The 22,611-nt window shown below is 53.5% G+C and overlaps 4 protein-coding genes and 1 long non-coding RNA gene across 8 annotated transcripts in view; 2 read left to right on the top strand and 3 right to left on the bottom strand.

The window, feature by feature from the left end:
• Positions 1–758: 758 nt before the first annotated feature.
• Positions 759–3,353, bottom strand: LOC125961551 (serine/arginine repetitive matrix protein 1-like). 2 transcript variants are annotated; one of them, XM_049700117.1, is made up of 3 exons: positions 3,027–3,353; positions 1,692–1,794; positions 759–1,279 (listed from the first exon to the last, which is right to left on the bottom strand). In XM_049700117.1, the coding sequence occupies exons 1-3, from the start codon at positions 3,351–3,353 to the stop codon at positions 1,167–1,169; spliced, it is 543 nt and encodes a 180-aa protein (XP_049556074.1). In that variant the 3' UTR covers positions 759–1,166. The 2 variants fall into 2 exon arrangements, with proteins under 2 accessions (XP_049556074.1, XP_049556075.1); XM_049700118.1 differs by having other exon boundaries at positions 759–1,141.
• ZNF764 (zinc finger protein 764) lies at positions 2,190–6,649 on the top strand. 2 transcript variants are annotated; one of them, XM_012532724.3, is made up of 3 exons: positions 2,190–3,824; positions 3,973–4,086; positions 4,880–6,649. In XM_012532724.3, the coding sequence occupies exons 1-3, from the start codon at positions 3,629–3,631 to the stop codon at positions 5,794–5,796; spliced, it is 1,227 nt and encodes a 408-aa protein (XP_012388178.1). In that variant the 5' UTR covers positions 2,190–3,628; the 3' UTR covers positions 5,797–6,649. The 2 variants fall into 2 exon arrangements, with proteins under 2 accessions (XP_012388178.1, XP_004268738.1); XM_004268690.4 differs by having other exon boundaries at positions 3,014–3,824; positions 4,883–6,649.
• Positions 6,175–11,072, bottom strand: LOC117200918 (uncharacterized). The gene is made up of 2 exons (XR_004482722.2): positions 10,575–11,072; positions 6,175–9,976 (listed from the first exon to the last, which is right to left on the bottom strand). It is a non-coding gene; the product is annotated as an uncharacterized LOC117200918 (long non-coding RNA).
• A 703-nt stretch (positions 11,073–11,775) lies between these two features.
• Positions 11,776–14,481, top strand: ZNF768 (zinc finger protein 768). Its single transcript, XM_004268689.3, has 2 exons — positions 11,776–12,057; positions 12,349–14,481. The coding sequence occupies exons 1-2, from the start codon at positions 11,970–11,972 to the stop codon at positions 13,944–13,946; spliced, it is 1,686 nt and encodes a 561-aa protein (XP_004268737.1). The 5' UTR covers positions 11,776–11,969; the 3' UTR covers positions 13,947–14,481.
• Positions 14,482–19,258: 4,777 nt separating this feature from the next.
• The window catches only part of ITGAL (integrin subunit alpha L), a 41,460-nt gene continuing 38,107 nt past the window's right edge, over positions 19,259–22,611 (bottom strand). For both annotated transcript variants that reach the window (XM_012532708.3, XM_012532709.3), the window contains exon 31: positions 19,259–20,644. In XM_012532708.3, coding sequence (XP_012388162.1) covers positions 20,471–20,644 — 174 coding nt within the window. In that variant the 3' untranslated portion in view covers positions 19,259–20,470. The remainder of the gene's footprint in view (positions 20,645–22,611) is intronic.

Below are 22,611 nucleotides of genomic sequence, written 5' to 3'. Positions count from 1 at the left end.
AGGCGCATGGCACACTAACCTCCACGGACTCAAACCAGATCTTTCCCTACAGACAAGCCATCTCCTTGACTGCAGCTAAGTAGAATCTTTGTTCTTTGGACATGCTTCTAGCTTAATGAGCCTTTGTTCTTGCTATTCGGCTGTGTTATACACTGACCTCCAACTCTAACACCCTTCAATGCCCTTCTCAAATGCCATCTTCAAGAAATTCCTTGGGGGGGAGGGATAAATTGGGAAACTGAGATTGACATATATACACTACTATATATAAAATAGATAACTAATAAGGACCTAGTATATATAGCACAGGGAACTCTACTTAATACTCTGTAATGGCCTATATGGGAGAAGAATCTAAAAAAGAGTGGTTATATGTATATGTGTAACTGATTCACTGTACACCTGAAACTAACACAACATTGGAAATCAACTATACTCTAATAAAAATTAGAAAGAAAGAAAAGAGAGAGAGGGAGGAAGGAAGGAAGAAAGGAAGAAAGAAAGAAAGAAAGAAAAGAAATGAAATTCCTCCTGGAGCTCTTCTGCCCTGTGCTGGAAGTCTCCTCTAAGCTGCAGCTCTGTGTCCATCTCTGTAGCCCTGAGTACAATCTGCCCAAAGGTCCTCTCTGCACCTGTGCCAGCAAAGCTCCTACCTGGTATCTCTCTTAGAGCAGGTACTTTATCTTGGTTCACCAATGTCTCTAATACCTGGAACATCTAGAACAATGCCTGGCACACATGAGATGCCCAATACATTTTCATTAAATGCATGCGTAGGTAGTCTTAAGAACTGTTTATTGGATGATTAGGGTTCTTCCCCAGTTTTGCCAGACCCCAAACCAGCCCTCATCAAATGGGTGGAGCAGGAGACCCAGCTGTGGGGTACAGGTGCTCAGGATCCTCTGGAGGAGGAAGCCTGAGAGAAAGCCAGAAAGATGGGAAGTGGAGGTGATGTCCCAGTGTCCACTGTAAGGGAAAACGTTTGTTGAGCAAGAAACACCATCTATATGTTCTTTACTGCTGGCATTACTAATTTTCACTGACCTGAATTTATGACACCCACTGGAGATTGCAATCTTGACCTTCTCTTTCTCACTTAATTGGCTTTGAGGCATCCAAGTGGTCACATGATTAGGTCACACTGTATGAATCATCCAGACCGTAGGTTAGTGGCAGTGTGTGAATTCAAGTTTAGGATGGAGACAGTTCATCTGTCTTCCAGGTCCCTGGTTCCTATAACAGCTGCCCTTCTGGTTGAGAGTATCTCTTCTGGTTAGCCCTGGAGTGGGTGGGAATGTCCCTGACTTGGGAGCCCTCAACTGGCCAATACAGTCTAGAAGGGGGCTTCCAGGGCTGGGTACCCATCTGAATGCTTCTGTCATTGTGAAGGTTGATTCTATTATCTGAACATACGTAGGCCTTGGAGAGTTAACAGGAAAAATGGTAAGTTTTGAATCTGCTATGTTTCCCAGCTCAGAAAAATGATACGTTTGGAAGGGGTGAGCAGAAGTCTATCTGGGAGTTGTCGTGAGGCTCTGGGGTCAGAGACACTGACGTGGCCTTGGAGCCTGTGGCCAAGGCTCCCTGTAGTCAGGACTTTCCCAGGCCCTCAGTCTGTGCCCAGCTTCAACACCTGGCACTCACACCACACCCTCATCCCCACACCAAGTGCAGTCATGCTTTACCTTTACCTTCAACTTGGCCCAGTGCGCTCTGTTTTGTGTTGTTTTCTTTGACCACACCATGCAGCTTGCAGGATCCTAGTTCCCCAACCAGGGATCGAACCTGTACCCCCTGCAGTGGAAGCACAGAGACCCAACCACTGGACCTCCAGGGAAGTCCCGGCGCAGTGCACTCTGGAGAGGGACCCTTTACTTGCAGCTAGTGCAGTACCTCTCATGCTACTTGTGACTCACACAGGCAAGCAGGCCTACTACTGTCCCCACAGTGGGAGGTGCTTCAGCCAGAGGCCACTAATAGACCCACCAGCTTGGTACCATGGTCCTCAGGGTCTGACCCAGGAGTGCAGACTCTGCCCAGGGTTCTTCTCCAGGAGAGTCCAGACCCCCCTGCGAGCTTTCAGCACTACCCAGGGCTCTTCCAGTGTGTGATAGGGATGGGCACTGACAGGTGACAAAAAGCCATTACTCTTAATGGAAATTTTCTAATTTCTTTTGTGTCCTTCAGGGGGCTTGAGAGGCTAAGAGAACTTGCTGGGGTTGAGCCCCTGGGCAACTCTGCACCCTTAGTCCTTACGCTCCACGGACCACCCTGCAACAAGCCTCTCTCCTTGGCCAGGCTGACCCCTCCCAAGTTTTAAGTCTTCCCCTTCCCTCCTGCTGAGATCAACTCTTTACTTGCCCAGCTCCCCTAGGGAGAAGCAGCCACTGGGTACAGGATGTCAGGTGGAAGCCTCAGGGGGGCCTTTGGAAGGAGGCAAACAGACAAGAGCTCCAGAGCAGACACCAGAGCTGCTGAAGATGTGAAGTGCATGTCCATGAAGTGTGTGAAATGCTGTGACTGATTTAAGTGGCCAAAGGAAAAATATCAAGGCTTCTTAGGGCAGGGTATTTATGAAGGCTTGTGGGAAGCACAGACTAGACAGTCAATAAATGTGTCCGGTGAGAGAGAGGGTTTGGAGGTAGAAATGTTGGAGAGAGTTGGTGCCATTTGCTAAGACAAAGACCCCAGGAGGGGCAGGTTATGGGAAGAAAGGGATGAGTTCAGTTTGAGCCACGAGGTGCTTGTGGGCCATCCATGCCGGGGCAAGGTGGCAGGTGGCTCTGTGATCAGGAGCTCAGGAGCCAAGCTTGAGCTAGAGGTAAAGAGATGTTCGGGAGACGTCCTGTAGGGCATGTCGGGGGAGCGTAAGCTTACAGAAAGAGGGTCCTTCCGACCTTTCTCAGACCTCACCCTACTCTTCCCCAGTCGCCCCCACGATCTCCTGAAACAGAAGCTCCCATAATTTCAGGCTTATCAAGCTTCCAGTAGAGAAGTTTCTTTTACCCGCTCCATTTTTTTTTTACCCTCAACATTGGGGGAAGCCTGCTGTCACCCAGTGATGGCCAGCGACGAAATTGAACGTCTGAATTAACAGCGTGGAGCGGCCTGGGGTCTGGACTGGAGGTCGCTGTTCCAAACCTGGGCGGGGCCGCGGCTGCGCCTCCAGCGCGACGGGCGCGGGGACCCGGCGGGGAAGCCGGGCCGCCGCGCCTCCGGGGCCGGGCGCCAAGCTCTGGGGAACGCCGCCTCCGGGCTGGTGGCAGCGCCTCCTCGGGCGCCTGTAGCCGCCGCAGCCATGTTGGCTGAGGGCTCGAAGACAAAGCCACCTGGAGACACCGGGGCGGCGTCATCTGGGCACGATGGCGCGGGAGCGAAGTTCGCGGGGCCGCGTTGCCGCCATCTCTTAGGAAGGCATCTTCCAGTTCTGGTTCTCGGTGCACCTTCAGCCACGCGCTCTTAGTGTTCAGCCTTCCCCGTGGGCCCTCGAGGGGCCGTCCCTGGTCTCCCGGCCTCACGACGGCGCCCCGACCCTCGGGCCGGGCCACGGAGCGTTCTGGATCGCGGAGGCTCCGCGGACCCCGGCGGGTAGGGTTGGCGCTGGCCCGCCGCCGGGGTGGCACTTACGATGGCGCCGCCCCCGGCTCCGCTCCCCGCGCGGGAACCTAACGGGGCCGGGCGCCAGTGGGGGACACCCGAGCCCCTGAGCTTCGCGGACGTGGCCGTGTACTTCTCCCCGGAGGAGTGGGGGTGTCTGCGGCCCGCGCAGAGGGCCCTGTACCGGGACGTGATGCGGGAGACCTACGGCCACCTGGGCGCGCTCGGTGAGGCTCCACCTGCTCGCCTGCGCCCACAACCCCGTCCACCCCGCCCAACCTCTGGGTCCTGCACATGGAGTGGGAGGCCCCAGAAAGTCGCGACCCTGGGCGGCGGCTTCCCCCGCAGCGTGGGCTTTGCGTTCTTCTCCCCCAGGCTTCCGAGGCACCAAGCCAGCCCTCATCTCCTGGGTGGAGGAAGAGGCCGAACTGTGGGGTCCAGATGCCCGGGATCCTGAGACGGGAGAGTGTCTTAGAGAAGCAGACACAGGTGAAGTAGTGGGTACTTTGTCCCGTGGGGACTTCCTCTGGGTCTGACCCATCCTGCTACCCTCTGCCAACTCCTTACCTGCTCATCAGTTTCCTCCCTGAATTGCTTTCCCAGCTAAGGTTGTTATGCCTGGTCCCTGCCTAGCTCTGGATTCAGCCTAGAAAGGGGCTGTGAGTGTGACCCAGGCATACCTGCCTCTCCACTCCCAGCTCCGCGGTATCTGAGCCCCTCACATCTAGTTGGTCTCTAAGCTCCTTGGAGCTCCGCGTCACCTCGTCTGCTGTTTGCCTGCTCTCTAGCTCCTCTGCCACCTCCTCTGTTTTAGTTTACTTCCTTTTTGTTGTATTTTTGTAGCAGCCTCCTTTCTCTTGGCTTGCACGGCTTTCTTCCTCCACTTATCCTGTCCACCTGTTACACAGTGCCCAGCCCCTCTGAACTTGTCAATGCCAGTCACCTTCATGCCTCTCTTTGTGCTGCATCCTTACCATCCACTCATCCTCCGTGATCAAGCTAAATTGTTATCCCTCTGACCTTCATTTCCCCAGCCCTGAGGTAGAATGTACTGTGCCTCTGTTCCTTCCCTCTCTCTCTGTCTCTGCAGCTTTTCTTACCATCCTGTGCAGCTGAGGAAAATGTGTCACTCCTAGCTTCCCTGCCTGTACCAAGCTGAGGCCCAGAGGCAGCTGTGGGTCCAGAAGGTGCTTGTATCTAAGAGGCTTCTCTGTCCCCATGTGGGCTGTGGGAATCAGGGACCAGGATAAGCCAGGGTCTGAGCTCTCCCCTTATCTCCTAGCAGGTTCCAGAGACAAGGAAGAGAAAGGACAAAGAGAAGGGACCGAGGCACTGGGGAAGATCCTTTCTGTGGACGCTCAGCCTCCCGGGCTGACGGCTCTCAAACCCTTTTCTGCTGGGTTTTCTTATGGTTGGGAGCAGCCATCGAAGGTGCCTCGCCGGGGTCGCCCACCACTCTGTGCCCATCCCCCGGTCCCCAGGGCAGACCAGAGGCACGGTTGCTACATGTGCGGGAAGAGTTTCGCTTGGCGCTCCACCCTGGTGGAGCATCTGTACACGCACACGGGCGAAAAGCCCTTCAGTTGCCCTGACTGTGGCAAGGGCTTCAGCCAGGCCTCCTCTCTGAGCAAGCACCGGGCCATCCACCGAGGGGAGCGGCCCCACCGCTGCCCGGACTGTGGCCGGGCCTTCACCCAGCGCTCCGCCCTCACCACCCACCTCCGGGTCCACACGGGCGAGAAGCCCTACAGCTGTGCTGACTGCGGCCGCTGCTTCAGCCAGAGCTCCGCCCTGTACCAGCACCAGCGGGTCCATAGCGGCGAGACCCCCTTCCCGTGCCCCGACTGTGGCCGCGCCTTCGCCCACGCCTCAGACCTCCGGCGCCACGTGCGCACCCACACGGGCGAGAAGCCCTATCCATGCCCAGATTGCGGGCGCTGCTTCCGGCAGAGCTCCGAGATGGCAGCCCACCGGCGCACCCACAGTGGCGAGCGCCCCTACGCCTGCCCACAATGCGGCAGGTGCTTCGGCCAGAAGTCAGCCATGGCCAAGCACCAGTGGGTCCATCGGCCCGGGGCGGGGCGGCGCAGGGGCCGGGGTGCCAGTGGGTTGCCGGTACCCCTGGCCTCTGGCCGAGGGGACCTGGACCCACCCGTGGGCTTCCAGCACTACCCAGAGATATTCCAGGAGTGTGGGTGATGGCCTCAACAGTGACAAGGCAAAGAGTGAAGATCTAGACATTGTTTGAGGCCCAGGGTGGCCTCAGGGGCCTGAAACTCTGGCAGCCCCGGAGAGGCCACAGAATTCCCAGCCAGAGCTGGACCTGGGGGAGGAGGACTGTTTCATCTTAGGCCCTCACGAGCTTCATCTGCTGATACCTTGTTCCCTACTGTCCCAGACTCTAGAAGCCCCCTTTGCTGAGTTAGGGCTGAGGTTAGAACCCCCACTAGACTTTCACTGTGGGGAAGAAAAGGCTGTTTCTAAGAGGATTGAGGTGGAGAACTTTGTTTTACCCACTGACTTTACTGCAGAAGTTAAAAACTGATGGCTGGGTACTGAATGTGGTCTGTAGCAGCCTTTAATTTTTTTTTTTTTTTAGCCCAGCCAGCATTTTTAAATGTTATGAGTTATTGGTTAAGATTTAAAAATCAGGATATTTCACACAGAAAACCAGGTTTCTGGCCTCTCCTGAAAAATCCGAAGATTTGGCAACTCCACCTGAGCTCCCACAAAACCACAATTGGTGGGAGCTGAGGGGCAGTTGCCCCTTTGGATGGAGACCAGGCTCTCCAGTTCAGCATGCCTGCCACTCCTTGTCACCTCCTGACCAGTGTCAGCTGGCACTCATCATGGCTCGCCAACATCTCTGGCAAAGCAGGCCCTCTCCATCTGGCATTTTGCTACTCATTTCCATGACCTGTTGGGTTCCTGTAGTCATTTGAGTTTGCAAACTGTAGTCTACAGCATTCAATTGTTCTTGAATCAGGGATTCAGGTAGAGAGCATATTTGTAAAAGGGTGGCAGGAGAGAAGTAAAAGGAGGCTTTATGTTAGATCTTGGCTCGTATTGCATTTTATGGTTTACAAAGTACTGTCTTGTCCATCAACTCATTTCTCCCTCATAATTGCATATGGAAGGAAGCATCTTGCTTGGAGAGGACAGCCCATCAGGAAGAGGCAGTCAAGACTGAATGTTTTGCCCCAAATGGAGTGGTGTCTCCACCTCAGCACCACTCAGCTGACCTGCACTTCCTGTTTTTGAAGGGCAGGGGCCTGAGAGACCCCTCTAGTACTCCTTGGGCCTCCCTCGGAGAGCCCTATGGCTCAGGCTTTGCTATTCTAGGCCCAGCCAGGAGGGCCTCATCACATTTTTGAACTGGAAGAGATCTTAGCTTTTCCATCTTTTTGCATTTGGGGACACTGAGACTGGGGAAAGCTGAGCAACCTGTCCAAGGTCACACACAGAGTGAGATGCTAGGATTCTTTGTTTCCTGCTGTCTTTACCATACCACTCCTGAGTTCCTTGTCAGTGTCTCAGCCAGGGTTCTGGAAGCATCTCCCCCCTCTCTGAGATGACACCCAGGCACTGACCTATACTAGGGACAGAGCAGCCCAGTGTTAGTGAAGCCCAGGTACAAGATGAGTGACAAAACAGCCACATAGCCAACAAGGCAAGGGAGAAAGCAGCCTTAGATGAGAGTTCCAGGGCCAACAAAAGCAAAGCTCGCATCTTCACTCTCTTCAGGACCTCCATCACCAGCAAAGGGGGACAAGGCCTGGAACATTTGGGGTTAGTGGCCAGAGGGAACTGTACTATTCTATATTCCCAAGCTCTGCACAGAATCCCTCCCCCATCACCCTGTGACTCCATCATCCATCTACCACTCATTCCTTTGTGCTCAGAGTCCAGCCTTGTCCAGGTGATGGAAGCAGCCAGCCATGTGCAGACCCTTTCTTGCCTCTGGTTAGGATGACCCTTCCCCTCAAGTAGAAGTAGCAAAGACTTATGTCCTCGGTGGCCTGTGTGCACTTCCCTTCTGAGAACTCAGCCTGTGTCTGGCCTTAGGAAGAAACCAGATTTGTCAACCTAAAGAAACTTCTATAGGAAGAGGTACAAAACTTGGGGAAAAGACACTTAAGGTAAAGTGATGGACTGACTTGATTCCAACCTAATCTTCCAATCTGACCCCACCAAGATCTCTCTTAGACTAAACTTCACCAGGAGGATTGGCTCATATGCCACCTGTCACAGGGGGAATGTGGGAGTTAAGGAGAGGCACCTTGGAAGTGAGGAGAGGCACCTTGGCAGTAGTAGCTACCTTTGTACCAGCTTTTATTCCCCTAGAGAAGCCAGTGTCCAACCCATCCTTCCCCTGCCCCTCAGCACTGCCTGGGGGAAACTCAGCCTGCAATACCACTTCTCAGGTCAGCCTCAAAGCCAGATCTGGACCCTGTCTGAGCTTGCCAATTAAAGGTATAATTACTACTTTCTCTGAGTGCGCTTAAGTTTTCAAGACTTGCGTAGGGCCCCCAAACCAGAACCAACTCCTCTGCTTCCTGCCCTCGTGACCCAATTTCCCCCCCACTTAATATTTGAGTATCATGGAACGCTTAAGCCTCAGCCTCACCCCCTTCTTGGCTCCTCACTCCTTGGCACGGATACTCCCCCTAAAGGTAAGGCTCCCTTTTCTCTCCACTACCACAGGTTTTTGAGGCTCAGCCCTTGAAGCAATTTAAGCCAGGAAGAGGGTTTTCCTAGGGCTTCATTGGTGCATCAGGAGAAATGCTTGTCTGCATCAATGAAAACATGAGCCCCATCCACATGGCCAGAGTGAGAGGTCAAGGCCATGACCACATGGCCCCTTCCTAGTTTGTCCAAGCCATGTAAAGGATAAGTATTGATCTGAGCTCCAAAGACCCCTAAATTTGGGGGGAATATTTGTTTATGTGTATCTTTCTAGGAACAGTGCATGCAAAGACGTTTATGACTCAGAAGCTAAAACCTGCTCTAGGCCAATATTTTTCAAAGTAAGGCCTTTCTGCCACAGAATCACATGCAGTTATCTCTTCAAAATGCAGCTAGCTCCCTGGGCCCTGTCCCTAGTCTATTGTCTCTCCAGCAATGGAATCTTATGGCTGCTGAAGTCTGAGAGAACCACTGCTCTGAACGTAAAAATGTTATTTTCTAGCTGCTCTTAGCGTTACAAGAGTAGGGGTTGGTGTCAGGGCCTGTTCCAAATGTGTCAGGCCAGCTGATGACTTCGCCATACACAAAGACTCCCATTTCCTTTGTTCTTCCCAAAGGGGCCTGTGTCATGATTGGTCTCTTTCTGGGTACCTCAAAGCTTCTTGAATATACCTGGGCATCTCTTGTAGCATCTGACAGAAGCCCTCTTAGAGGGCTTGTCCTTTGCATGCAGGGAGGAAGCAGATCACACAGAAGCCCCTCTCACACAGAACCTTTGTCAGGACTCTCTTGGGTGTGGGCCAAGTTGGTTGGACCATGAACTGTGGCTGCACACTGCCCCAGTGCTGCTGCACATTGAGGGATGATGCTGTGGACAAAGTGGCTGCCCAACTCAGGACATGCACTTGGTCAAGTTGGAACCCTCATCAGAGTCTTCCCTGTGCTTAGAGCCTATCCCTGCTATGGGCATGTGGCCGGCAGAGGCTGGCTGCCTCTCGAAGGTCCATTGCATAGAGAGGATAGGTGCTGGAGAAGGCTGCCTGGAAGTCAGCCAGGTACGAGTGAGACTGAATTTCCACATGGAAATACTGGTGCCAGAGCAGACTGAAGCCCTGGCCGAACTTCTGCTATTCGTGGGGCTTGTGGCCCACGCTATGAAGAGTGCAGGCAGGGACCATGTCAGAGCTGGGGCTGGAGGACTCGCCACATACTTTGCAGGGGACGGCTGCTCTCCTGTGGGAATTTTCTGGTGGGTAAGCAGGTAGGAGGTCAGAGAAAAGTGTCTCATGAAGGAGACTTTTGTCTCTCATTTGTGTGCTTTGGGGATGACCAGGAGGTGGCCCAGGTCCAGCTCTTCCCATAATCACTGCACTTGTAGGGTGTTCTGCCCGTGTGGGCCCTCTAGTGCTGGACCCTGTGAGCCATTCTTCATGAAGGTTTTAGGACAGACAGTGGGATGGGAGAGAGGCATGGAGCTGGAAGCTGATCCTCTGGAGGGCAGAAAAGGACTCCTGCTTTATTTGTAGGAAGGTATCTCTATCTGTGATTCTGTCTGTAAGCCTCTACTGAGAACTGAGATCGCGTCTCTCCAGCCTTTTCTCCTTTGGAATTCTCCAAATTCTTGTTCTCATCTCCTTTCAGGATAATGGAAGATGCCATCTTTCCTCCTAAGTAGTTTCCTCCTTTCCTTTGTCTGGTAAGGCAACAAGAAAACACAATCTATGGTTCCTGCATCACTCCCACAGAGAGAATTTGGTTCATTAATTGTCAAGAACGCTACCAGGGCTTCCCTGGTGGCGCAGTGGTTGAGAGTCCACCTACCGATGCAGGGGACACGGGTTCGTGCCCCGGTCCGGGAGGATCACACATGCCGCGGAGCGGCGGGACCCGTGAGCCATGGTCGCTGGGCCTGCGCGTCCGGAGCCTGTGCTCCGCAACGGGAGAGGCCACAACAGTAAGAGGCCCGCGTACCGGGAAAAAAAAAGAAAGAACACTACCAACTAGTTTCAGCAGCAAGGGTAGTAGAAGGACAAGAACTGGATCCTATTAAATTGTCTTTCCAGGGTCACTTTTCCTTTGATTCAAAGCTGCACCTAGGGCAGTGTTTCTCAGGTTCCCTTCCTCTACAAGCCTCTATCCAAGTCAGACAGGACTGGAGAGTGGTTCTCTCCTATCCACTTCCACTCCTGAGAAAATCCAGGAACCAGGGACAAAGGCTCCAAGGGATTGAGTTAAACTCAGTCTTTGGGGAAGGTGGAGGGGAGAGGCAGGGTAACAGAAGAGGAAACAACCTTCTTTCTGCGGCAGGATCCCCCCCGACTGGCCACTTCGGCACCTGGAACCTGTGGGAAGAAGGAAAGTGCTGGGAAAGAGAGTGAGAGAAGAGACTGGGGATTCAAGGGTGTCTTCCTCAGATGCCTTGTCTTTCATTCTTCAGAAAGATAAAACCTAATGAAGGGTAAACGAGGGCGGGAAAATGTCTGAAAGCACAGGCTCGACAAGAAGGGAGACGCCAGGGACGTCCCTCCCACTCCTCCCGCTAGCACTTCTGAAGCACAGAAGAGGTGGAACCGGCCTGCGCACCCTGCAACCAATCAGAAAGGTGCCTCGCGTTCCCTGGCGACCATTAACGCCTAGCAGTTGGTGTAGTGGGAGGAGGCGGGACGGTGAAAGCACGCGCTGCACCGACCAATCGGTGAGTTCCCTGGGAGGGAGGGGCGGTGCCTCTGGAAACTGGAGGTAGTCCTGTTTCCTTGGCAACGATCCTAGCCCGCCCAGAAGGGGGAAGGGTGAGATTAGGAGAAACAGCGAGCGGAGGGGGCCAGGAGGACTGGGGGTGGGCGCGCCGGTGTGGGGGAGTGGAGTTCGAGGTGGGGGGTTCGAGACTCAGGAGGCTCGATGAGCCTAAGGGGCGGGGTGGGGTCCCGAGGCGCGGCCAGAGCTGACCCCAAGGCCCGGGAGGGGAGGGGAGCTAGACACCGCCCCCGCTGGCACCGGGAAGCGTCGCTCCTTCTCGCTGACCTTGGTCTCGCTTGTTGCCTCGCCCTTGGCGACAGGCACTGACGGACGCAGGGCCGGGAGACGGACGTATAGGCCCCCGGGAGGACAGGACCTAGGACATAGGCATACAAACTGTCCCAGCTTCTCCCGCCGGCTCCAGGGCGCCCAGTCCTCGCCTACCTCGACGCCGGGGCCATCCAGCCCAGGGTTAATGCCAACGAGTTTCCACCTCCAGTCGCTCCTAGAGAGGCCGCGGCGCTAGCCAGCGGGGGAAACTGGCCGCGGACGGACACTTCCTGTGCGGAGGGAGGGGGACGGCCAGCCGCAGCCCACCCGGGGGCTGGGAGGCCAGACGTCGGGGTCCCGGGCGGGGAGCGGTATCCGGGGGCGGCAAGGGGAGTCGTGAAGTCTTTCATCTCCGAGGTCACGACGTGTGGGGGCCTGTGAGGACCCCAGGGCAAGCCGAGACCTTGTGGGTGGGGGCGGGGCCGCGGATAGGGGAGGGGCCCAGCGGGCCGGAGAGGCCCAGGGTCAAGACGTCCGGCCTCAGGGGCCGGGGCTGGACAGCCGGGTCCCCTGGGTGGCGCTAAGCGGGCGGGCGGCGAGGGCCCGGGTCTCGGGGCACTCAGACCGGGTCGCAGGATCGTCCGCCATCGCCACTGCCGCCGCACTGGGAGCCGGCGGGGATGGAACGGGAGGCGTCGCCGTGGGGCCTCGAGCCCCGGGATGTGCAAAGTCCTGACGAAATGGGGAGCCCCGAAGGGTCTCTCAAAGGTGAGGGAGGGAGCGCCCCTCCGAGGAGCGTGACTGGGAGCGGGAGAGGGGGTTGTAGTGGGTAGGAGGGGAAGAGAGCCGGGGGCTTGGACACCTGGGACTTGGAGGGGGCGGGGGCGAGGACCCGGTGTCCTGGGTTTGCTGAGGGGGAGGTGGGAATTTCAGCACTTGCCCGAGGGCCAGCGACCCTGCTTGAGGAGGAGGGAAAGGTTTGTGGCAACTAATGGTGGGACCCAGTGACCTTCCAGGCCCCACACAATCTGGGTTTTCTGTAATTCTCTGATCCTGCAGGCAACATGAGTGAGAATGAGGAAGAGGAAATTTCTCAGCAAGAAGGCACTGGGGACTATGAGGTGGAAGAGATACCTTTTGGGCTTGAACCCCAGAGCCCTGGGTTTGGGCTACAAAGCCCAGAGTTTGAACCCCAAAGCCCCAGGTTTGAGCCTGAGAGTCCAGGTTTTGAGTCCCGAAGCCCTGGTTTTGTACCCCCAAGCCCTGAGTTTGCACCCAGAAGCCCTGAATCAGATTCTCAGAGCCCTGAGTTTGAACCCCAAAGCCCTAGGTATGAGCCCCAAAGCCCTGGATATGAACCCAAGAGCCCTGGATATGAACCCCGGAGCCCTGGGTATGAACCCCGGAGCCCTGGATATGAATCTCAGAGCTCCAGGTATGAATCCCAGAGCCCGGGGTATGAACCGCAGAACCCTGGATTTGAACCCCAGAATCCTGAGTTCAAAACCCAGAGCCCTGAATTTGAAGCTCAAAGTTCCAAATTCCAGGAAGGTGCAGAGATTCTTCTGAATCCTGAGGAAAAGAATCCCTTGAGCATCCCCTTGGGAGTCCACCCTTTGGACTCTTTCACCCAGGGGTTTGGGGAGCAACCCACTGGGGGCCTGCCCCTAGGGCCCCCTTTTGAGATGCCCACAGGGGCCCTGCTGGCTACACCCCAGTTTGAGATGCTCCAGAATCCCCTGGGCCTGACGGGGACCCTTCGTGGTCCAGGCCGACGGGGTGGCCGGGCCAGGGGTGGGCAGGGCCCGAGGCCTAACATCTGCGGCATCTGTGGGAAGAGTTTTGGGCGGGGCTCCACCCTGATCCAGCACCAGCGCATCCACACAGGTGAAAAACCCTATAAATGTGAGGTCTGTAGCAAGGCCTTCTCCCAGAGCTCTGACCTCATCAAACACCAGCGCACGCACACGGGCGAGCGGCCCTACAAGTGTCCCCGTTGCGGCAAGGCCTTCGCTGACAGCTCTTACCTGCTTCGCCACCAGCGCACGCACTCTGGTCAGAAGCCCTACAAGTGCCCACACTGCGGCAAGGCCTTCGGCGACAGCTCCTACCTCCTGCGGCACCAGCGCACCCACAGCCATGAGCGGCCCTACAGCTGCCCCGAGTGTGGCAAGTGCTACAGCCAGAACTCATCCCTGCGTAGTCACCAGAGGGTGCACACCGGGCAGAGGCCCTTCAGCTGTGGCATCTGTGGCAAGAGCTTCTCCCAGCGCTCGGCGCTTATCCCCCACGCCCGCAGCCATGCCCGCGAGAAGCCCTTCAAGTGCCCTGAGTGCGGCAAGCGCTTTGGCCAGAGCTCGGTGCTGGCCATCCACGCCCGTACCCACCTGCCGGGTCGCACCTACAGCTGCCCCGACTGCGGCAAGACCTTCAATCGCTCCTCCACGCTGATTCAGCACCAGCGCTCCCACACGGGCGAGCGGCCCTACAGGTGCGCCGTGTGTGGCAAGGGCTTCTGCCGCTCCTCCACGCTGCTGCAGCATCACCGGGTCCACAGCGGGGAGCGGCCCTACAAGTGCGATGACTGTGGAAAGGCCTTCTCTCAGAGCTCCGACCTCATCCGCCACCAGCGGACCCACGCGGCCGGCCGGCGCTGACCGGCGCTGACCCGTCGGGGTGGGGAGGTGGTGGGCAGAAGAGAAGGGGACAGGGAGCTAGAGAAACCTTGAGAGAGAATAGGGGAAACGCTGGAGGAGGGAGGAGTCGAGGGTTCTAGGAGGAGAGGGGGCCGGAATGGAGGAAGCGACATGACACGGAGACTTATGGGAAATGGGCTATGAAGAGGGGTTGGAGGGAGGCCAAGCTGGCAGCCGGAGGCTCTGGGAGAGATCCAGAAAGAGGTCAGCAGAGAGCTGGCCTCAGCAGCAGCATGCCCCTTGGTGGAAGCCTGGCTTGGCAAAGTGCTAGGTGGGGGTGGGGGGAGGGGGTTTGGGTTACTTAATTAGAGTGGGTAGCTTAGATTGGTAGCTACTGAGACCCTCGTTGAGTCAGGAAGGGGTGAGGGTAGGCGGGGCGGGGAGTGGGGCCCCGAAGCTTGGCCTGGCTTCTGAGTGCAAACCCCAGCCTCCCTTGTCTTCCTCAGGCTTTGGAGCCCCTGAATTTGAGTTCAATAAAAACCTTTATGTGGTAAAAGAGACTTGTCCTTAAAATGTGTGCACGGATAGTGCCCCGGGCAGTGGGAGGTACTAGGTCATCACTACAGCCAGTGAAGCTGTAAGCCCTTGTCTGGGAAGTGCTTTCATATTAAGTGTTTCACTTGAATCTTATAAACTGAGGCTCAGGAGACATGACTTACCCATATCTGTGCAAGTTCACGTCCTGTGCTTTGAATGCTGCACAAACACAAAGGGAGTCCAGTGTAGGTGTGAGAAAACCCTCAGCCTTGTGGAGGTCCCTATTCCCAAACACGGAGGGTCTGTCCTTGGGCCAGAAAACACACCCTGATTCTCATATCCAGACCTAGTGCCTGCGTTCCAGCTCTCTCAGGCTCCCAGCAGCCAGCTGGGCTGTCCCCTCCCCGCTGCCAGCTGGAACCTCTAGCCACCCCTCTGTGCACACTGTGACTGACCGGAATTACAGGGATTGTCTGCAGTTCCAACCCCACCCATAGGGGGAGCATACTGGACCCAGGAGGAAGGTTGGACAACTTCAGCCTTTAAGACCCACTAGGCTGGTCCTTTTTAGGACCATGTTGTTAACCACCCCATCTCTATCCTACTTTCACATCTGAGCCTCAGCCTCCTAACACTTGGCTCCTCAGGAAATGATGGGGAGTTGGCGCCAGCAGTGAGTCTGGGGGAATTCTGGAGTGTGCCCTGTCGTGAACTTAGCTAAGGAGGACAGGCCACACCTCAGGGAATTACTCAGCTGCAGGGCACATCTTGAGATGAACATCTGCTAAGTTCCCTATGAAGGAGACGTTCAGACCATGTCTGCCTGGCTCCACCTGCCCCCAGCAGCTCAGCCTCACAGGCGGGTGGGGAGTCATCGCTCCACAGGCCTCTTGGGCCTCAGGATCCTGACATCACCCTCGGCCCCGCGCCCATCCTCAGGCCTTATAACTTGTCAAGGGCAAATAACCTCTCTAAGCACATTTCAATCCAGCCTCTCATGATCTACCAACTCTGGAAAGGTGCCCTAGAGATCATGTAGTTCAGTACGGTTTGGTGTGTTCAGTGGTTTTCAAAGATTAAATTATTTTGGATGTAGAACATTACTTTTCAAGGGGAATCTCACAGTCTTTTAAAGACCTTTGTAAGCTTTATGCACATTTTTGTACAGCCACCCTACCACACCTAATTTCAAATATTAAAAAACTCCAACTCCCGCATTTAATATAGTTCATATATGTAACTATATATGTCGAACAGAACTGCACTTGACTACCTGACATATTACATTTGTAGACATTTACTACAACATTTATTTCAATTATACAATTTAATCTCCTTATTTTGTTTTTTTAAATTTATTTATTTATTTATTTTTGGCTGCGTTGGGTCTGCACTGCTGTGTGTGGGCTTTTTTAGTTGCAGCGAGCAGGGGCTAGGCTTCCTTGCAGTGCGTGGGCTTCTCACTGCGGTGGCTTCTCTTGTTGCGGAGCACAGGCTCTAAGTGCGTGGGCTTCAGTAGTTGTGGCTCTTGGGCTCTAGATCACAGACTCAGTAGTTGTGGTGCATGGGCTTAGTTGCTCCGAGGCACATGAGATCTTCCCGGACCAGGGCTCGAACCCGTGTCCCCTGCATTAGCAGGTGGATTCTTAACCAGTGGGCCACCAGGGACGCCCTAATCTCCTTATTTTGGAGTTGAAATTTTCTTCGGCTCCCAACTGTAGGCACTTGAAAGCTAGAAGGACCTGGGTACAGTGCCTGTGGTGCTTAATTGATAAAGTAGCCTTGGTATTTGGGGTTTTTTTGGCCACACCATCTGGCTTGCAGGATCTTAGTTCCCTGACCAGGGATTGAACCCACGTTCTCAGCAGCAAAAGCACAGAGTCCTAACCACTGGACCGCCAGGGAATCCCAGTAACCTTGGTATTTAATATTGGTTCAAATGAGGGTGGGAACTTAGCTGCTCAGCCTCTACCCCTCTCTTCATGACAGCTCCTTAGGTACTTTCAGGTGCCAGGTGGAGCAGACCAAACCCAGAAAGGACATGTGTGTTCCCCAAGATCGAGGTGGAAGGGCTAATGGAAGAGCTCCAGCACCAAGTCTCTTGACTTGTGGTCAGCCTGCTGCTTTTACTACACCCTTCTCCTGCACAATAGACCAACCATTTCTGTCTACCACCATTAGCACTTATACGCTAGGAACAGTGCTAAGCAGTTTACACATGTTATTTAACTCTCAGAGCGACTCTGAGGTATAGACTGCTATTATTCCTGTTTAACAGATGAAGAAATGAATCCCAGAGAGGTTAAGGAAATTGCCCCACATGACACAGCTAGGAAGCAGCAGAGCCTGGTTTCCATCCTAGGGCTGACTGGGTTTTGACCATTTTCCTAACGATACTAAGATGTTATTTACTTTTTTTTTTTTTTCCGGTACGCGGGCCTCTCACTGCTGTGGCCTCTCCCGTTGCGGAGCACAGGCTCTGGACGCTCAGGCTCAGCGGCCATGGCTCACGGGCCCAGCCGCTCTGTGGCATGTGGGATCTTCCCGGACTGGGGCACGAACCCATGTCCCCTGCATCGGCAGGCGGACTCTCAACCACTGTGCCACCAGGGAAGCCCTTATAGCTTTTTGTTTGTTTGTTTTTTACTTTTTTTCACTCTGTTTCTCTCATAAAGAACTGCTTTCTAGAAGCTGCATGACATGTGATGACATATGTCATCACTCTGATGGCTTGCGTGGAATGTAGGCATGGATGTTCTTATGTTCTAAGTTTTTCTCCAGTTTAATTTCTAATTGGGTAAAACCAATAGATTTAACCCATATACATTTAGGGCCACTGAATCAAACATTTATTGAACAATACCTTTGTGCCAGCCCTGGTGAGGGGTCGGTGTCAGTAATGCACGTGAGGCCTGAGTCCTGCCTTCCAGCATCTCCTAGTCTTGAGAGAGGGGCCCACAGAGTCAGCATCACGTGTCCCGATGAGCCATAAACAAAGTGGTGATGAATTGGGTCCTTTGTCCAGGAACCAAGGGGATGAGAAAAGCTTGGAAGTATCAATACTTTGAAGTAGAAAGATTTTAAAGGATAGAAAACAGGTGGAAACAACAAGGACCTACTGTATAGCATAGGGAAATATATTTGATATCCTGTAATAAACCATAATGGAGAAGAGTTCAAAAGAAAAGGAAACAGGTGGAGGTGGACAGGCTGGCAAGGGGAACAGCACGTGTGAAGGCACAGAGGCAGGAAGGATGCATACGTGTTTGAAGACAGTGCTCTTTTTTTTTTTTCTTCTTTTTTTTTCCTTTTTTGGCTGCACAGCACGGCATGCAGGATCTTAGTTCCCCGACCAGGATCGAGCCCGTGCCCCCTGCAGTGGAAGCGTGGAGTCCTAACCACTGGACTGCCAGGGAACTACCACAAAGACAGTACTCTTGAGCGAGTTGGAAGAGAGATTCCTTGGCGTGATGACAGCAGGTCTGTTCCTGAAATGAACCTCCCAGATTTTCTGTGTTTTGTTGCCAGCCTTGATGAAAATATTCACTTTTTCCTCGTGTCACAGAATCTCGCTTCCTCAGAGAGACTTTCCCGCCCACCTATGTAAAGGGCCCTCTCCATCACCCCCTACCCCTTGTCCCTCTTCACTTTCTTTACGGCCCTATCACTACCTGGAATCACATTTCTACTTTTTCGCTCTGTTTTCCCACTGAAGTGAAGCTTCCCGAGGCCAGGGACTTGTCTGTCATGTTCACAAGCAGGTCCTCAGACTCAGCACAGGGCCTGACACAGAGTGCTCAAGAAATCCTGCAGGAATGAATAACTTATGAATGAATAACTTATGCTTCATGAGGCTTACAGATCATTTCATGTACTTTTAGCGGTTCAGTGATACTCCTGATGGTCAAAACATTTTTTTCCCCTCTCTAGGAAAATAAGCCTCACTTCTTCCTTCCTGATGTCTTGCTTTGGAGCCAGCCCCATGGTTCCTTGGAGGCTGGACCAGAAGGGGGTGATGAGGTTGGAGAGGCCGGTAGGCTTTGAAAGCCTGTGTGCCCAGCTCAGGAATGTCCACTTACTCCGCTGTAGGCAGAAGGGAGCCATCAAAGGTCACTGCTTGGGGGACCAAATGTTGCTTCTCACCTCCCACTGCTGGACAGGAGCTGACCTTAGAGTTACTCAATACTCCCCTGGTGTCCTACTGACCACAAGAGGGCAGCAGTGACTAGTCCCCTCTGTTCTTTCTAAGGCAGGGGTTGGGGGGTGGGGGGAGGCGGTTTCAGGGTCAAGGCCCAACAACCATTTCTTTAAAAAAAGGGGGAGTACATAAATCGACTATACCTCAATTAAAAAAAAAATTTAAAGCGGGGTATCAGAGAAGGTCTATTCTCACAGCTTAATATATTGTCAATGCCTCCCTAACCTTTCCTCATTTTCTGTGTCTCTCTCGCTGCTTCCTTTGAATGAACTGACAACGTCCTGCACATGTCAGTTTCTGAGGGTCATCACGGCAAATAGAAAAAGGAGAAGGAGAAGGAGAAGGGAGAAAGGAAAGAAAAAAAGATTTGACTGTTTTGGTCCCACTTAGTGGGAGGGTTGAGAAGGAAATGTTCTTTTTTTTTTTTGGCCACGCCAGGTGGCTTGTGGGATCCTAGTTCCCCGCTCAGGGATCGAACCCGGCTCCTTGGCAGTGAAAACTCCAAGTTCTGACCACTGGAATTCCCATTTAATTCCAGGAAATTTTCATTTAATTGAGCCAGGCTGGAATGTTGCACCAGCACAAAAACATCACAAAATTGGGCAGAATTTTTAATTTATTTGGTAAATACGTACAGGCGCTGTGCTTGGCACTGGGAGCCAGGTAAACGGACATAGTTTCCATCCTTGATGGTGGGGGCCACAGTGGGATGTGATGGAGTACCGGGGTGGGGCTGTGGAGGGAGGGGGCAGGCGCCTGGGGCAGACTGAGCCTTGTCGGATGGGGTTGCCATGGGGCCCATCCAAGCTTTTTTCTCTATCTTCCCACAGGCACCCTCACAATTCAGTGAAATTGTCTCAAGTACCTACTATGTGTCTGGTTCTGTGATACCACCAGGAGTCCCAAGGTGAACAAGAAGTATGATCCTTACCCCGCTGGAGTCCACTGTTTAATTTAAGTAAATCACTTAACAATTAACGAATATGATCAGAGCTATGCAGGACAAGTGCAGGCTAGTGTAAGCGTGTATAATATGGGAACCAAACTGAGTTGGGGTTGGGGGGTTGCCCTGCGGAAGTTATGTGTGAACTGAGATCTGAAGGCTGAGAGAGGGTTAGGCAGGAAAAGGAGGCAGGAGGAATGTTCCAGGAAGTGAGAAGAGTCTGGGTGAAGGAAGGAGCTGGGCAAGTGAAAAGGCTGGTTAACTGGCGCTTAGAAAGGGAGGCGGGCTGTCTCGAGAAGAGGCTGGGAAGGGAACAGCCCAGTTTTGCAGACGTTGGAAGGCCTATTAAGGAACCTGACTGTTAGCCAAAGGGCAAGGGGTTTCCAGGAGCAATGTAGTGACACAGATGAGATTTGCTCTCTGGTAGGAGAATTGAAAGCTGACTGCATTCCAGGCAGGAGAGGATGCAACGCAAGGTTCTGGGGGCTTGAGGCCTCTGTGGACATCCAAGGGCAGGTGGGTATGAGGGCCTGGAGTGTCGCTAGGTCCTGAGATGACTGTTTCTCCAAAATTTAGATCAGATGTTCTCTTCCAGGGAAGGAAACTCACAGGGGCCGGTGGGAGCCAGGACCACATGGTAATTACAAGGCCTCACCTCTGTGGCCTTCCTGGCCCATCCCTCAAAGGATCCTCACCATAAGCCTGCAAAGGAGGCAGGCAGGAATGGGCCCATGTTCAAGATAGGGAAAGTGAGGCTCACGGAGGGGCAGTGACTTGCCCAATGACACATGGTGAAATTCAGGTAGAGGCAGGCTGGCACCAGGCATCCCGAGTCCAGTCCTGGGCCTTCTGCATCCAGCCTGCACCTCAGTCCCTGCCACCTCCATCCTGGGCCTCCTTCTCGTGGAGGGGCTCCAGGCAGCCCGGGTCCTTGGCTTCTTCCCCAGACGCCGGCTGCCCAGCGTCTTCTCCAGTGGTTTCATTTGAAGCATCTACAGTCGCCTCCATCCTCTCCTTCAGGTTCCGTTTGAAGAAACCAACCTGTAGGAAGACAAGACTTGAGTAAACAAAGAGTCCACAGAGCCCTGTGGACCCTTCGGCCCCTGCAAAACATGAAAGTACCGTTTATAGGGATAAGTCACACATGCCACAGACAGGTGGCATCTGCTCTGGGGATGGGGCGAGGGGATCTGCCACACCTGCTTCTTGGCAATATGTTAAAAAGCTGTACGTTTAATAGTTCATTCCTGAGGCTCATCAAAATGTCACGTACCATTATTGCGGGTGGGTGATTTGACAATATCTAGTAATACTAACAGCAAGAGCCTGCACTTATATAGGGCTTATTAGTAGGGGCCATGCACTCTCTGGTGAAAGCTCAAAAGATATATATTCTTTGGCTCAGTAATACCAGCTCTAGGAATTGATTCTAAAAAACATCTGGACAAGTGTGCAGAGATGTTGGTAACAAGAGCCTTTTGGGACTTCCCTGGTGGCACAGTGGTTAAGAATCCGCCTGTCAATGCAGGGGACACGGGTTCGAGCCCTGGTCCGGGAAGATCCCACATGCTGCAGAGCAACTAAACCCGTGCGCCACAACTACTGAGCCCGCGTGCCACAACTACTGAAGCCCGTGTGCCTAGAGCCCGTGGTCCACAACAAGAGAAGCCACCGCAATGAGAAGCCCGTGCACCGCAACGAAGAGTAGCCCCCGCTCGCCGCAACTAGAGAAAGCCTGCGCACAGCAATGAAGACACAACGCAGCCAAAAAAAACCTAAATAAATAATAATAATAAAAAAAGCGCCTTTTGGCACACAGTTTGAAAAAAAGGTCAATTCCAAACAATCTAAATGTTCGTCAATAAGGATCTTGTTAAATAAAAGGTGAGGCATCCAGACAGTAGAAAACCACCCGGGTTAAAAAGCAAGAGGCAGGGACTTCCCTGGTGGTGCAGTGGTTAAGAATCTGTCTGCCAATGCAGGGGACATGGGTTTGAGCCCTGGTCCAGGAAGATCCCACATGCCGTGGAGCAACTAAGCCCGTGCGCCACAACTACTGAGCCTGCGCGCCTAGAGCCCGTGCTCTGCAACAAGAGAAGCCACTGCAATGAGAAGCACGCGCACCGCAACAGAGTAACCCCAGCTCGCCACAACTAGAGAAAGCCCATGCGCAGCAATGAAGACCCAACGCAGCCAAGAAAATAAATAAGTTTTTTTTAAAAATTATAAAAACAAAACTAAAGAGCAAGAGGCAAATCTGTTTGTGCTCAGACAGAAAAGACATCAAGATATAATATCCAGGGGGAAGTACAAGCTCCCAAGCAGTATATACAGTAATGTTTTGTATACATCCACACATCCACTGGCTTTTCTCTCTCTCTCATGCTCACACATTCACATATACGTTAACAATAAAATTAGAACATGGAGGAATATAAACAAAATGGTTGTTAATGACAACCCTCTGGGGTTGCAATAGGGAGAAACTTTGATTTTCTATGTTTTCTTTTCTGGAATATGTGAGTTTTTCACGTGGAACAGCTGCCCTCCAGCACTCTTTATCTGGCTAACTTCTACTCATCCTTCAAATCCCAACTCAAAGGCCACCTCTCTTGAGAGGCCTTTCTGGACTCCCCCCAACCTCAGTTAGGTCCCTGTATCATAGGCCCAGAGCACATAGTATAGCCCCCATCATGTTCATGTCTGTGTCCCCCACGGACTGTGAGCATCTCAAAGCCATGGACCATGTGTGTGTTCTGTGCCCCTGTATCCCAGTGCCTGGACCTCGATATGTGGGACAGTCCTTCTCCTTCCTCTCCCTGGGTACCCAGGTCTGGCTCTGCCAGTGCGTGTTGAGGGATGCCGGTAAAGTCTTGCTTGCCCTTTGGGTCTCAGTAGCCTTATCTGTAGAAGGAGGAGTAGGCTGAGGCCCCTTCTGGCTTTAAAGCCCCCTCATCTTGGTATTCTGCTCCCTGACTCCTGCCAATTCCACTCTCCCCAGCCTGGCT

The sequence above is a fragment of the Orcinus orca genome, chromosome 16 (genome assembly GCF_937001465.1).
Source record: "Orcinus orca chromosome 16, mOrcOrc1.1, whole genome shotgun sequence".
NCBI lineage: Eukaryota > Metazoa > Chordata > Mammalia > Artiodactyla > Delphinidae > Orcinus > Orcinus orca.
Note: the sequence above shows the minus strand (reverse complement) of the source record. Positions and strands in the feature narration are given on the sequence as shown.

Bases quoted from the DNA above. Each gene is read 5' to 3' on its own strand.
- LOC125961551 (XM_049700117.1), bottom strand. From the start codon at position 3,353: ATGACGCCGCCCCGGTGTCTCCAGGTGGCTTTGTCTTCGAGCCCTCAG. The intron at 1,795-3,026 runs GTAAAAAAAAAA...CTTCCACTGCAG, and splicing joins GGCTTCCCCCAATGTTGAGG to GGGGTACAGGTTCGATCCCT. The intron at 1,280-1,691 runs GTAAAGGTAAAG...CACCCACTCCAG, and splicing joins CGCACTGGGCCAAGTTGAAG to GGCTAACCAGAAGAGATACT.
- ZNF764 (XM_012532724.3), top strand. From the start codon at position 3,629: ATGGCGCCGCCCCCGGCTCCGCTCCCCGCGCGGGAACCTAACGGGGCC. The intron at 3,825-3,972 runs GTGAGGCTCCAC...CTTCTCCCCCAG, and splicing joins CGGCCACCTGGGCGCGCTCG to GCTTCCGAGGCACCAAGCCA. The intron at 4,087-4,879 runs GTGAAGTAGTGG...CTTATCTCCTAG, and splicing joins TCTTAGAGAAGCAGACACAG to CAGGTTCCAGAGACAAGGAA.
- ZNF768 (XM_004268689.3), top strand. From the start codon at position 11,970: ATGGAACGGGAGGCGTCGCCGTGGGGCCTCGAGCCCCGGGATGTGCAA. The intron at 12,058-12,348 runs GTGAGGGAGGGA...CTGATCCTGCAG, and splicing joins CCCCGAAGGGTCTCTCAAAG to GCAACATGAGTGAGAATGAG.